Source organism: Neolamprologus brichardi, chromosome 8, assembly GCF_056152115.1.
Source record: "Neolamprologus brichardi isolate AB-2024 chromosome 8, ASM5615211v1, whole genome shotgun sequence".
Taxonomy (NCBI): Eukaryota; Metazoa; Chordata; class Actinopteri; order Cichliformes; family Cichlidae; genus Neolamprologus; species Neolamprologus brichardi.
Window position 1 is genome coordinate 25,437,513 of NC_142111.1, and position 15,373 is coordinate 25,452,885.

At 40.9% G+C, this 15,373-nt stretch overlaps 1 protein-coding gene and 1 pseudogene across 4 annotated transcripts; both read right to left on the bottom strand.

The window, feature by feature from the left end:
* Positions 1 to 526: 526 nt before the first annotated feature.
* On the bottom strand, positions 527 to 14,409 carry wu:fb74b10 (uncharacterized). Of its 4 annotated transcripts, none has more exons than XM_035908823.2 (6): positions 14,219 to 14,409; positions 7,010 to 7,155; positions 6,860 to 6,934; positions 4,011 to 4,554; positions 3,724 to 3,893; positions 527 to 3,553 (listed from the first exon to the last, which is right to left on the bottom strand). In XM_035908823.2, exons 1-6 carry the CDS (start codon positions 14,337 to 14,339, stop codon positions 3,023 to 3,025), a joined length of 1,587 nt encoding a protein of 528 aa, XP_035764716.1. In that variant the 5' UTR covers positions 14,340 to 14,409; the 3' UTR covers positions 527 to 3,022. The 4 variants fall into 4 exon arrangements, with proteins under 4 accessions (XP_035764716.1, XP_035764714.1, XP_035764715.1 ...); XM_035908821.2 differs by having other exon boundaries at positions 6,659 to 6,934; XM_035908822.2 differs by having other exon boundaries at positions 6,860 to 7,155.
* LOC148101855 (uncharacterized) lies at positions 5,269 to 6,645 on the bottom strand (annotated as a pseudogene).
* Positions 14,410 to 15,373: the final 964 nt, after the last annotated feature.

Below are 15,373 nucleotides of genomic sequence, written 5' to 3' on the forward strand. Positions count from 1 at the left end.
CAGCGCACAAAAAAATACAAGAACACATTTAAGATGCATAATTTAAAAAAAATATATATTGTTTTACTTTTTCCTTAGCTGTTTAATAAAACCGTTTCACCTATTCAGTACATCTTAAATCGTAATTTATTTTCACAGTCATTATTTTTAAAAATTTATTTTCTTTATTAAAGAATAAAAACACCCCAAAAGAAGCCGTTTATTTTTAATCTTAAATAATCAAATCTTCCTCTGAAGATGTGTCCTGTAACAGGTCTGTGCATGTAACTATACTGAGCATCCATTTAATAAAATTAGATATAATGAAGCACTGTTTATAAAGTATGCAGTTCCTCTTCTACCCACTTTTTTTTAATTTAAACTTGTTTCCAAATGTTGGAATACAACATGTAAATAAAATTAGAATGAGGCCATTTGCAAAGAGTTTAAAGCCTCAAAACTTGAAATAGTTCAAAAACAAAACTCCTAACTCCTAACAAACAAACAAAGCCATTAAAGAAGAAGACTGGTGACTACGAAACACAGGTCAAGTATTTAATGTTGTTTTATGAAAGAAAATGCATTCAACAACATGACATACACATTTTGAATTTTTGCTTCTTAAAGAATTTTAGTTGCTCAACAGTTAAGAATTTAAATGGGTCTAGTTTACATTTCATCATCACAAAAAGAAGACAGACGTAAATGTTTCAAGAAACAAAGAAAATGAATCAGATTTATCTAAATGAACATTACAAGCGACAGCAAACTGAGAAATAAACACAAAAAGCAAATACAAGAGAAATATCAACTGGTCACATTTTACGTGTTAATTCATGCCTACTTTTATTTTAGCACTCTTTGTTTTAAAGGCAAATTCATTTGTTTGTTTTAGTCTTTTATTTATTTTTTGTTGGGAGCTCTGGTCCTCCACAGTCATAATCATACTGTTTGACATTACACATACATGACTGATTACCCAGTTGCTAACAAATACACTCAGTCAGCTGGAGGAACCTTTACACCCAGAATTACACTGCTTTTGCCATTTAAATTACAATGCTCATGAAAAATATTGAAAATGAAAAAAAAAAAAAGTCATCAAAATTTTAACAACATTGAAATACACCACTGAATTAATCCGATATCGAGTTCTGCTCACTAAACTGTGTCGTTCAGAGTTTAAAACTGTTCCCAGGCGAACCTGATGCCCAAAATAAGCGCTGGTTTGGCAGATACATCCAACATACTGGTACTGGTAAAGCTTTATCTAAGGTGCTGCTGATTTATATCCATAATGAAACAAGTATTGCATCTTTATTCAACTTTATTAAAGATCCCACTCACTGTGTTCGGTTTAGCCCAAAACAGCTGCTGCCTTCTGCAGAAATCAAACCTGAGGGTTTTCTGCCAGAAAGGTTTTCTAATATGTTGAGTTTGTGTTTTAATATTCTTTCTTAAATTGTGTCTTCAGTGGTTGACAATGCAGGTAAGCACGAGTGCTGCAGATAAATTTAATGCTTCAGTCACACAGGCGTAGAGACCTGTGGGCAGCCCCAAATACTCATGACCTCCAGCAACCACTAAATCAAGTGAAGTTCATATTTTTATTTGCTAGGTGGTTGGCAACTGGTTGTGCAACTGAATCGTCTCAGAAGGTTGCTGGTTGTGGACCTCCCCTACCAATTGGCAGGTAACTACTCTTCAGTGGTCAGCACCTGGTGGGAGATCAACCCAGACTGGGTATATGTAGCAGGATCCTCAGAGCAACTCCAGTCCTACTCACCTTGCCGGACAATTCCGATCTCATTATGTCTCTTTACTCTCCATCCTTAATGTAGTGATGGCTGTCCTCAGGCATTGGTGACATGCTGAATTCAGTACTTCAATAAGAAAACTTGATGGCAGAATTCGAGAGGGTTGTCTTTGTTTAATCCCTGAGAATTAAGTCTGCCATGTATCACGTGCTTCTGCAGATCGTCTGCCTGACAAAGACATCTTCTAACTGCAGCTGTCCTTTTAACCTGGCTTGAAAATGGCATCGACTTCCCAGTACCTGGTGACTACCAGCAGCTATCGCACTCTAGTCTTCTGTCTGTGATTAGTATAGCGCCATTTCTGGTGTTGTTCTGTGGTGCCACTGTAGACACCCTGAAGATGGTGTCACGTCTATGCCAGGCACCCTTGACAGCTGACAGGAGGTGAGTAAGAAGTTTGGCACTTGATGGAGTGCGGAGTACTGACAGTCAATGCTTGACAGTTCACCAGAGAATCCTTAGCTACCAACTTTCGTCAAGCATAAATATAGTGGAAAACAAAAAAGAGATACTTGGCCACAGCTTCTGTTGTCTCTCCACAGAACTTCAACAAATGCCAAATGCCATCAGTTTGATTGTGTCCGCATGTGTCTAAATGTTGTGTTCAGTCCTGGATCGTGAGGAAAATGCCAAACACATTATCCCCAAAGCCTGGAGAGACGAGGCAGTCATGCAAGATATTCGTAGCAGAAAGTCATGATGACAAAAGGCAGCGAGTCTACCTGAAGCATGACTATAACACTGCTGGAGCGCTAACCAGGTAGGCTAATGTGTGGCTGTGGAGAGATTTGAATGAATAAGGCAATTATTTTTAGCTTTTTTGGTATCCCTATATCCCAGTGTAATAAATACAAAATACAAGATAGTCCACTCACATGAAAAGAAATTGAAATTTTAATTTCAAATTTAGAATATAAGAATTTAAAGGTCACAATGGTCCATGTATAAAGTACAATATAATGAGAAACATCTGCTTTTTCTATTTTTCAAGTTTACACATAACACCGACAAGAAACTGAGACTTTCTGCCTCAAAGTAAAATTTGCGCCAATTAAAATGTCTTGCAGCTGTAAGGCACAAGTTTTACTACTGTGATACAAGGAATCAAGAAGTAAGTACCAGTGAAATATGATTGTTTATTAACATAAACACTCAACTATGATCAGTAAATAAATTGTGAAATAGTTCACAAATTCAATAAAAAAATTAATTTGCTGGGACATAGGCTACTGGGGCGGTGCTGGCCGGGACTGGAAATAGGAACTACTGAGCAGAGTGCTGCTCGGGCCTGGAATCGACTCCATGGAGCCCGGAGGGAGGAGGACTGGAACTGAGGACTGCCGCTGCTGACGGGCAGTACGGAAACGAATAAGCATCCCCATAGTCTCCTGCTGAAACATTGACCACTGTTCCTCTGTGAGCATGCCCACCTCGGTGCTCAGGTATTGACAGTACATGACTCGGTTGTTGCTCAGCCCCCCAACGGCTGCCTGCAGGGACTCCATAGCTACCTGCAGGGACCTCATAGCCGTCTGCAGTGAGGACATGCTGTTTGGGATTTGAAGAACTGCCTTGTTGACGCAGCGGCTGGCGAGCTTGGCCTTCTTGCCCTTTAACTTTGGGGTTTGACTGGAGGGAACAGGAGACGGAGACCCAGGACGACTTGATGACCTTGCAGGCTCTTCGTCTCCTTCTTCTTCTTCCTCTTCCTCCTCCTCCTCTTCCACTCCGGTATTGGTGGACTGTGCCCCTTGAAGCTTTTTAAACACAAGCAAACAAACATTAACATAAATATCAAATGCATACAAGGCAAGTGCAGAAATTTAATAGCACATTTACTTTTGCTTAACTACTTCCCCTGAAATGCCTTTAAACAGAGCAGTTACAAGGGAGAAAAACAAACAAACAAAAGGGCATATTACTCTACCTTTCCCAGACTGCTCCTGCGGATGGTCATGTGCTTGTCCAAGAATTTGAACATATCTGAAGTCCACCGCTGCCTGGCTGTCAGTGGTCGTGTCGCTTGCTCATTCTTCTTCTTCCTTAGTTTCCCATAGACGGTCCGCATGTTGCGGAACCACCCCCAGAGGAAGTTCCCTGAGCACAGTCAACAAAAAAACACAAACATAAATGTCCCGTTTAAAAAAAGATAAAAAAATGTTAGAGTGTTTTAAGATACTGAGCATCAACAGAAATTACAGACACATAGCTCACCGGTAACTCCTAGCTCCTCGGCCTTCTGATCCAGCAGCTGCTCTCGCCTGCGCTTGTCCTTGAAGTCGCGTGCTGTCTGGTCGTAGAAGAACGGGTGAGCTGCAAACCACTCTACGAGGTGGTCTTCCTGTTCGGGCGAGAGAGTCGCCTCTGGCTCCATCCGGATCCTCTTCTTGGCCCCGGGCCAATGCGACACCATTGGCTTTTCATCTTCTATCTCCAACTCTGGCTCCCCGGTCACAACTCTGTGGCCAACACGTCCGTGCAGGCTGGCTGAGGAGCCTGGCTCCAGCATTGTGTGTGACACGTTGGCAATGAGTGACAGCGAGGGGTCACTGTTTTCATCTGAGTCCTTCTGGTATTGAGAGGTTGCTAGAGTGATGTCCGAACTGGAACTGGCAGGCAGGCACTTCTGCCATCTCCCTCTTCCCTTCATGGATCTACGTGCAGTCCTCCTTTCCATTGGCGGGATGCTGAATCTTGACACGTTTTTTTGCATCATGTTTGGTGACTGGCTGTAGACTTGTTGGCGCTGTCGGCACACCTGTATTTACAGTTAGAGGTCAAGTGATTAAAAGCTCTCAAGGTCGCCAACCAGTACCGCTGACCGCTCGGCAAGTAGTTATTGAGTGTCTGCGTCCATGCAAACTATGGGTAACAATCCGCTAGCAACCAAAGCAATCGCTATGAGGTTTTTGGTGCAACACAACACACCTCTTTGCCATTAATTTTAGCTCGTGACAGCCAGCAACCACTTGCCAAGCAGTCAGGGATTACACATTTTACCCTAGCGACCAGTGATTGGCAGGAGGATAGTCAACTGGTCTCTAGGCCTGTGTGACTGGGGCTTAAGGCAACAAAAAAAAAAACTATATACAGTTTCACATTGTTGGTCATATAATTAATAAAATTATAGTCCAAGTTTAAGTATATTAAACCTTATTTAGAACTATATATAGCAGAGTACTGGTGATTTTCTTTTGGTAGAAATCCAAGGCCAAAAACTGTTTGCGTGCACAATAAAATTATATTCCCAAGAAAGTTTGTTTCAACTCAAATCATGTCAAACAAATTCTTTTAAATAGTAAACACAGAAATAGATACATTTCACAGTGGGATTAAGGCTCACTCTAATTTGTAAAAGTCTTGTCTTTGACCCATTTAGTCACCAAAGCCTATAGTGGCTTTCTTGATCATTATGACTTCCAGGAAGCTAACAGAAAGTCCTAAAGGCGATCTTCTCCAACTATCTCTCCTGATATAAATTAACTGAGGTCTAATTTCTTACCTATAAGTACTGATTTACCAATGATAGACTGTATATTACCCCAAGTACAACTATTATCACTGTTTTATATTTATGTAGCAAGTAATTGTACAAAATAATGGAAATGTGAACAACTGGGGAAACATTATTAACATGTCCCCATGTGTCTCAGACTTCCCTGTCACGTAAAAATTTCTGCACTACCAAACTGTTTCTCTTTTACATTAATTTTCATGTGTCTTTTCAGTTTTTCTGATCATGTAAAGTTCTTCCCACACACTTCACAGCCAAATGGTTTCTCTCCCACATGAAGTTGCATGTGTCTCTTTAGATTGCCTCCTCGGTTGAATCCTTCGCCACAAACACCACAGCCATATGGTTTCTCTCCAGTATGGACTATCTTGTGAATCTTCAAACTTTCGTGATTAGTAAATATCTTACCAAAGACATCACATCTAAACATCTAAGTTTTTCTCCTGTGTGAATTTTTATGTGTTTAGTGAAAGTAGAAGAATGTCTATATTTCTTTGTACAAATCTTACAACAGAAAGGTTTCTCTCATGTGTGGATTCTTATTTGAGACTTAAGATGAGTGTTTTGGTTAAATCTTTTGCCACAAACCTCGCAGCTATATGGCTCATAACCCAATGGCCTCTCTGCTGTGTGGACTTTTCTGTGAGCCTTGAAATGCATCTTCTGCTTGAATCTTTTACAACAAACACCACAACTAAATTGTTTCTCAACTGTATGGACACTCTGGTTTCTTTTCAAATCTCCTGAATATGAAAATCTTTTGCTACAAACATCACAACCAAATGGTTTCTTTCCTGTGTGAACTCTTGAGATTAGATTGATTTCCAAATCTTTTTTCACAAACATTGCAACCAAATGGTTTCTCTCCTGTGTGAACTCTAACGTGTGTATTAAAATGTGCCTTTTGGTTAAAACTTTGTCCACAAATATCACAGCCCAATAGTTTCTCATCAGTGTGGAGTCTGATGTGTTGAGTAAGATTAGACTGATGTCCAAATGGTTTTTTTTTCCCACAAATATGGCTACTAAATGGTTTCTTTCCTGTGTGGACTCTCATGTGTCTGTCAAGACTATACCGCTGTCTTAAAGTTGTTTCACAAACATTACAGCCAAATGGTTTCTCTTCGGTGTGGTCTGTCCTCTGAGGCTCTACATTTTTCCTCACTGTATGAGATTTCTTAATTTCCAACCTGGAGCTGGAGGATAATTTTTCTGAATGGCATGTCATGTGTTTTTGAAGAGACTGCCTTTGGAGAAACTCTTTATCACACTCTGAGCAGCTAAAGGATTTGTTTAAAATGTTAAATGCCCCCTGACTCTTTATGCCTGACTCAAATTCCCTGCTCACCTTCCAAACATCATCACTGTGTCTGGTTTTAGGTCCAGAATCTGATACAGGCTCCTTCCAGTCATCATCATCATTACTCACTTCAGTCTCAGAAGAGTCTGAAGCCTTTACATCAGTTTTTGGTTGTAAATAAATGTGTGTATCAAGGTTCCCTTCTGATTCTGGTCCTCCACAGTCCTCTTCATCAGGCTCTGTTTTTACCTGTTTAGCTGGGCTGCTGGTCAGAGGCTCCATCTCACTGTTGTCTTCAGTTTGGCTTTGATGAAGCTGCAAAGACTGAGACTTCTCTTTATCATCATCTTCACTCTTTACAGTGACAATAGTGAATGGGAAAGTGGTGACATCAGTCACCTTCAATCCATTATGCTGCTCTCCCTCCTGATTGGTCCAGAGTTCTTCCTGTTCCTCCTTTATCTGCAGAGACTCTCGGTCCTGCTGGTCCAGACCGAGGCTCCATTCAGGGTGATCCTCTTTCATCTCCAGCAGCTGCTGAACTTCTGCAGAAAACAGCCAAACACATGGAGTTAAATTATTATAAAGGCAATTGTAGCACTGGAGTATTCTAGGAATCTGATAGAAATTAGAAGAAAGAATGAAACTATACTGAGATGAGTGAAAATCTTTAGCAAGCTTGTGTTTCTAGTCGGTTTTCAGCCTGCAATAAAAGAAATGCTTTATCATTGTACTTCCAGTGAGTGTTTTAAAAGAAATGCTGTCAGGATGAAGGAGTTTGTGAAAGTGAAACAAGTTGGGGGTTTTTTTCACTTTGCTTCACCAGAGTTTATAAGATAATTCCTGCTTCAAAGCCATCATATAAATAATCATTTAAAGGTACAGGCCATAAAATTAGATATATATGTTATACTCATAAATATAGAGTATTGAATAATGTGTAATTATGTCTTCCAGCAAAGAAGGAATGAATTACAAAACCATTACAAAATTACATGTTTTAAAGCTCAGTTAAACCTCACGGTGTAACTACAGCCCAGCAGCTCACAGTCTGCCAGGCATCAAATATTTGACCAGGTTAGAAAAAAATAATTCTGAGGCTAACAAAGATTTGAATGGGTACATGAAGCTGAGGATCGGGATTTTTTAAATTATGAGTAATACAAACCATGCAGCAGTATATTAATGACTAACTAATTCTGAATGGATTATCTCCTGAGTGACATTTGGTCCAATTAATAATAATAATAATACATTTTATTTATAGGCGCCTTTCAGACCCTCAAGGTCACCTTGCAGTAACACGTAAACATACCATAAAAAACATAAGAAAAATGTATATATAGCAAACATGGTAGATAAAATTTAGACATAAACAGTCATAAAAGTATAAAAGCAAATATAAAAACTGAGCAAGGTAAAAATGGCCTAAGACAGATCAGGTGTATGCAATTCTAAACAGATGGGTTTTGAGTAGTGATTTAAAAGTGGTGAGACAGTGTGTGGTCCGTAGGGCAAGTGGGAGTGCATCCAAAGTCTCGGGGCAGAACAACTAAAGGCTCTGAGTCCAATGGTAGTCAGGCGAGCAGGTGGAACTGACAGAAGGGAAGCTGAAGAAGAGCGGAGTGTACGAAGAGGCGAGTATGTACAGTGGGGCAAAAAAGTATTTAGTCAGCCACCGATTGTGCAAGTTCCCCCACTTAAAATGATGACAGAGGTCAGTAATTTGCACCAGAGGTACACTTCAACTGTGAGAGACAGAATGTGAAAAAAAAAATCCATGAATTCACATGGTAGGATTTGTAAAGAATTTATTCGTAAATCAGGGTGGAAAATAAGTATTTGGTCACCTCAAACAAGGAAAATCCCTGGCTCTCACAGACCTGTAACGTCTTCTGTAGGAAGCTTTTCTGTCCCCCACTCGTGACCTGTATGAATGGCACCTGTTTGACCTCATCATCTGTATAAAAGACACCTGTCCACAGCCTCAACCAGTCAGACTCCAAACTCCGCCATGGCCAAGACCAAAGAGCTTTCGAAGGACACCAGGAAAAGAATTGTAGACCTGCACCAGACTGGGAAGAGTGAATCTACAATAGGCAAGCAGCTTGGTGTGAAAAAATCAACTGTGGGAGCAATCATCAGAAAATGGAAGACATACAAGACCACTGATGATCTCCCTCGATCTCGGGGCTCCACGCAAGATCTCATCCCGTGGGGTCAAAATGATCATGAGAACGGTGAGCAAAGATCCCAGAACCACACGGGGGGACCTGGTGAATGACCTGCAGAGAGCTGGGACCAAAGTAACAAAGGTCACCATCAGTAACACACTACAACGGCAGGGAATCAAATCCCGCAGTGCCAGACGTGTTTTGCTGCTGAAGCCAGTGCATGTCCAGGCCCGTCTGAAGTTTGCCAGAGAGCACATGGATGATACAGCAGAGGATTGGGAGAATGTCATGTGGTCAGATGAAACCAAAGTAGAACTTTTTGGTATAAACTCAACTCGTCGTGTTTGGAGGAAGAAGAATACTGAGTTGCATCCCAAGAACACCATACCTACTGTGAAGCATGGGGGTGGAAACATCATGCTATGGGGCTGTTTTTCTGCCAAGGGGACAGGACGACTGATCCGTGTTAAGGACAGAATGAATGGGGCCAAGTATCGTGAGATTTTGAGCCAAAACCTCCTTCCATCAGTGAGAACTTTGAAGATGAAACGAGGCTGGGTCTTCCAACATGACAATGATCCAAAACACACCGCCCGGGCAACAAAGGAGTGGCTCCGTAAGAAGCATTTGAAAGTCCTGGAGTGGCCTAGCCAGTCTCCAGACCTCAACCCCATAGAAAATCTGTGGCGGGAGTTGAAAGTCCGTGTTGCTCGGCGACAGCCCCAAAACATCACTGCTCTTGGGAAGATCTGCATGGAGGAATGGGCCAAAATACCAGCTACTGTGTGTGCAAACCTGGTAAAGACCTATAGTAAACGTTTGACCTCTGTTATTGCCAACAAAGGTTATGTTACAAAGTATTGAGTTGTATTTTTGTTATTGACCAAATACTTATTTTCCACCCTGATTTACGAATAAATTCTTTACAAATCCTACCATGTGAATTCATGGATTTTTTTTTCACATTCTGTCTCTCACAGTTGAAGTGTACCTCTGGTGCAAATTACTGACCTCTGTCATCATTTTAAGTGGGGGAACTTGCACAATCGGTGGCTGACTAAATACTTTTTTGCCCCACTGTATGGAGAAGATCGGATAGATATGGAGGAGCACAGTTATGAAGCGCTTTGAAAGTGAGAAGCAGGATCTTGAAATTGACACGGAGATTAGAGCATCTTTCTCCTGCCATGTGATTGCATTTGTCCCTAAAACTCGTGAACCTTCATGTTAATTTTTATCGATGGGATAAAGATTTGCGTTCATCCTCCAGCTTCACTGTGTTTGTATTATGCTAACCATAGCTCTGTAGCTAGCCACCACATCATTATATACCAGCTAGCCCAACTTCAGCAACCCTACAAATGTCACTGCTGTTTAGTTTTCTGTCTTCATTTATGTTGGATAGCAGAGCTGTATGTTTTTAATTTTTCAGACATTTTTCAGAACTTCAAACTTTGTTAAACTTCATAAATCCTGTTTCTCATGGATGCCTGGATTTGAAACTTTATTGCAGAGCAGCCACACGGATCATTTTATTAAAGATGAAAGAATTTAGACAGTTTTTATCTCTCAGTGTTTGTTTGGGACCTGAAGAGGAGTTTGGACCCGGAAATAACTAATGACCTCAGACTTAATAGGCGGATAGCTAGGATTATACACTTAACTGGGAGGGTAAGATGACAGAACACAGCTGACTGCAATCTGCTCTGTCCCAGGAAATATATTTAACATACTGATATAAATACAGAAAGAATGTTAACATATTCATCACCTGAGCTAACTGCTCAGTTTAGTTTAGGGTTGTTTTTTTCCCAGTGTGGTCACCAGTTGGCACTGCATTATATGTGCGTTTAAAAAACAGTTCAAATGGTCACTAAATCCAATTCAGTCCAATTCATTTTTATTTGCCTCACACATAATCACATAAAGAGGCTCAAAGAGCTTCACAGGCATAAAAACAAACAAACATAAGAAATGAGGTCACTTACATATTAAAACAGACGTTTAAACAAACAAGCAAAACCATCAAGAACACACAGACATCACACATTAGGAAAAATAAACTGCATATAAATTATAACTCAGTCCAATTCAAGAGAAACAATTTTTTCTTTGTATGACTTTGTCATGGTTACATAGCCATTAGCGCTATTTGGCATGGACCTGACTTGTAAACTGAAAACTGCAAAAACAAACAAAAAACCCCCAATAACAACCACCAACAACAACTTTTATTTGTGTGTTTGCTAATGGTTTTTTCATAATCTTCTCTGTCTTTCTCATTATGTTTGGTGCACCCCTATGATATGCTGCTATGGCAACGAGCTGTGGGCAGTGACAGAAGTGAAATAATGACACTGCAGATAAAAGTAGAAGAAGAAACAGGACTCGTCTGAAGGATGTCTCTGCTCTCTGTGTAAGTGTAACTACATGTCAGGTCAAAGTTGCCAACTAATGTGATTGTTCTGTTCAGCACTGTTGATTAGTGAGAGAATAACAATCGCTGTCTTGATACAAGGAATAATAATTACAGCATCAACATGACGACTCACAAATATCAGCAGATTCCTGAAGGGGAATGCTGAAAGTACAAAGAACGGGGGAAAACTGGAGGGAAAAACATGTTTTTCTGACAAAGGTGAGTAATGGTAAATGGTAAATGGCCTGTATTTGTATAGCGCTTTTACTAGTCCCGCCTAGAGACCCCAAAGCGCTTTACACGTCCAGTCATCCACCCATTCACTCTCACATTCACACACTGGTGGAGGCAAGCTACAGTTGTAGCCACAGCTGCCCTGGGGCAGACTGACAGAAGCGAGGCTGCCATATTGCGCCATCGGCCCTTCTGGCCAACACCAGTAGGCGGTAGGTGAAGTGTCTTGCCCAAGGACACAACGACCGAGACTGTCCGAGCCGGGGCTCGAACTGGCAACCTTCCGATTACAAGGCGAACTCCCAACTCTTGAGCCACGATCGCCCCACCCAGTATTTTATTTATTTCTGTTGGCTGGCACTACATATGAAACACCGGGACAAACTAACCCATAATGCACCAGCACAAGTGTAAATGTCAGCCACTTATGTAGGTTACGTCACCGGCTCCCCACAGAAATCCAAATCAGCCCTTAGAGACAGCGTGGGCTTCTGTGCTTAGACTGCTGCACCTTAAAAGTGGAGCTAATTTGATGCCCTGCTCCACAGGCACACAAAGGCACACAGTAAGAAGTGGTGTGTAAATGTGTGAATGTGGCTTGTAAAGCAAGTAAAAAGTAATTTGAGTGTTCAGTCAGAAGAAAACACTACTATGGTTACAGTTCTGCTCAGAAGTTTCCATCCACTCATCAAGGCCATGAACACCATGGTGATTTTGGCCTTTTAATGAGTGATGCCAAAGGTTCTGTAATGTCTTAAGTTGTCAGGATCAAAGCCTGTTCAGATTCAGAGTCATCTTTATTTGGCCGAGTTTGTGCATACAGATGAGGAATCTGACTCTGGTTCCCTTTGCTCTCTGTATACAAAAAGAAACCATTTTAAATAAGCAACATATTCACAAGGAGACATAAATATGAGGATACAAGTAACAGAAAGCCTTTAAAAACTATACAAACTAACAAACGTCTGTATACTGGTGAGTCCAACCTTGATGAACCTTAGATATTAATTTTAAAAGTGCAAATTGTGTAGTACAATGTGCACATGGCCTGAACAGTGGGTTATTTCAGTGTCCATCCAGCCTGGGGGAAGAAGCCATTGCTGTGATGACTGCTTTTGTAAACAGTGCTCTGTAGAAGCTGACCTAAGGATGTTTAAGGATCTGCAGAGATCCATCTATCCATCCATTCGCTTCCGCTTATCCTTTTCAGGGTCGCGGGGGGCTGGAGCCTATCCCAGCTGTCATAGGGCGAGAGGCGGGGTACATCCTGGACAAGTCGCCAGTCTGTCGCAGGGCCAACACACAGGGACAGACAACCATTTGCGCTCACATTCACACCTAGTGGCAATTTGGATTATCCAATTAACCTATCCCCACAAGATCTGCAGAGATGTTTTCTATTAACTTCTAATTAATGATCATGATTGATGACAGCTGGTAGTTTCTCTTTGCAGCATAAAAAGGATTTGTTTGACACCGCTCAGTGGACTGACGGATACTGAGAACATAGGGAAAGTACAAAGAATTCGGTTCTGAGAAGAATGATAGATTTACAGAAGCTGGGAAGCTCGCTCGGAGCCATTTTTAGACAGCTGCAAATTCCAAGATCAATACGCAAGTACAAATTATTCAGACGTGTCACCACTTTGGTCTTGAAGAAGTGTCAGACTCAGAAAGGAGGACTATGGTTAGGATGTTCAGGAACAGCCCAGGAACCATCGAGGCTCATAGCTGCCACGAACTGGAAACTACTGTAACACCAGCACAACTGTCCACAGTGAAGCCAGGGTTACAGGGTACCGAGCCTCTGCTCCAAAATAAAAACCTTCAAGCTCAACTGAAATCTGCAGCTGCCCACGTGGACAAGCCAAATGCCTTCTCGAGAAAACGTTTGTGGTCAGACGACACAAAGATTGAGCTGTTTGGTCACAAATACAAGAGTCAAGCTGAAGAATTCAAACCTAAGACTGACTGTCAAACATGCTGTGGCCGGTTTCCTGCCAGTGGTACTGGTATATAACACAACGTGAATGGAATAATTAAGAAGGAAAACTACCTCCAAATCCCTCAACTTCACATCAGATCAACAGCTTGATGGTTCAAGCTTGGACATGGTTGGATGTTCACGCAGGAGAACGATCCCAAACACATTACTGGTTTTGAAATGGATAAAGCAGGCTAGCATTAAACATCTGGATTTACGTGGCACCGACCTCAACCCTATTTGAGCTCTATACTTAAGAGCTGATCGGTGCCAAGAAACGAACCAATTTAAAAACAAAAATGATGCCAGGAAGACTGGTCAAATATTCAGTCAGAATTATGCCAGAAGCATAAGAAGAAGAACCAACCAAAAGTTTATATTTTATGTTTATATTTGAATCTGTATGTATATTTTGACCCTGTGTGGATGAAGAGGAGGAAAAAAAAACACGCATTAAAAATACAATCATTCCACACTGCAAAAAGATCAGATAAACTCCATATGACAGTGACATTCGTGACCATGATGAGTGGATGTAAACCTGTGACCACAGCTGTAGATGCATAATCAGCCCTCCACCCTGCAGCAGATCGGAAACTGGGAAAGATTGGATCGCTGCACTCCTCCTCGTAACCAACCTTAACTCACACCGGTGTTACTTGTGTCCTACGAGCTGGATAATGTGAACTAATTTAATGATGTGAAAAAAAAACACCCAAAAAACCACACACGGCCATCCCTGTCTGGTGTTAGCAGCTAGCCCGTTTCCTCCACATTAAATCTGTTGTTATTCTCACCGGAGGTTTGGCTGCCCTCGTCTTTTTGCTGCTGATGGACTCCGAGCGGGTTAATCTGCTGCATCTCCTCGAAGGACAGACTCTCGGCGCTGTGCTGCTGCAGATAATCCGCTCCATTCATGGTGTCCGCAGATATTTTCTGCTTCACAATAAACTGCAGGCTCCTTCGGAGTCAGCACAAAAGATCACAGTCGCACACTTACACGTCACTGCTGCTCGGGTCCCGCGTCTACAGATGACATCATGCGTTGTAACTGGAGACGTGTAAACATGAATCCGATAATAAACATGTTAGTTATCTTAGCTAAATTTTATTTTCACAAATGCAAATACAGTAACAAAAAACCTCATTTTAAACATTACTATAATGATGTTTTATGTTACATAAAATTGATTAGTGGATCACTTAACAAAAAGGCTATGAAAACTATTACTATTTATAGTAATTACAAATTATTTGAATGTTTGTAATTCTTTGTATCACACCCCCTGGCATATGTTAATTTTTTTCTGGTTGTATACATGTTCTGTATACTGTTTCTTAATAAAGTTTAATATTTAAAAAAAAAAAAAAACATGAATCCGATACGAATTTATTGACATGTTATTATTATCATTGTAATTTTAAATAAGTAATATAATCGAGTTCTAAACAGGATAACTTTTCTATTCCAGATTAATTTCAAAATTAATCTTAGATTAAAAGTATTAATATATCTGCACAAAAATACTTTACTGTTCCTTTAGGTGACATCTCTAAGATGAATGGGCGTGAATTAATAGAATAAGGTAATGATGTAAGATGCAATCATGCTAGGCGAAGGAGTATCACTGATGTAGTGTTTCACAGTGGATTTTTTTCAGTAATTAGAATATTGGTCTTCGTTGTGTTCAGAGTCCCTGGGTGCATCTTGAGGGTCACTGTGGTGGTGGTGTTCTGTCTGTAGCGTTTGCCAGAAAACATGTTTGGCCCTGCTGAGGGAGATGAAGGTACAAAGGAATTTGAAGTTTGGCACCCCTGATGCAGAGGGGGCCAGGTCTGCACCGCTGCTCCTTTGTTTTCCAATCTCAAAATCTCTGTAGGCAGAGTCAGTCGTTGTATCACAGGCGAATGTGATGATGGTGCTGTATAGTCAGTAAAAAGCATCCTTTCAG

Coding starts and splice junctions, on each gene's coding strand:
- wu:fb74b10 (XM_006793270.3), bottom strand. CDS start 14,339: ATGAATGGAGCGGATTATCTGCAGCAGCACAGCGCCGAGAGTCTGTCC. Junction 7,156..14,218: donor CGAGGGCAGCCAAACCTCCG/GTGAGAATAACA, acceptor TGTTTTCTGCAG/AAGTTCAGCAGCTGCTGGAG. Junction 3,554..3,723: donor GCAGGAGCAGTCTGGGAAAG/GTAGAGTAATAT, acceptor GTGTTTAAAAAG/CTTCAAGGGGCACAGTCCAC.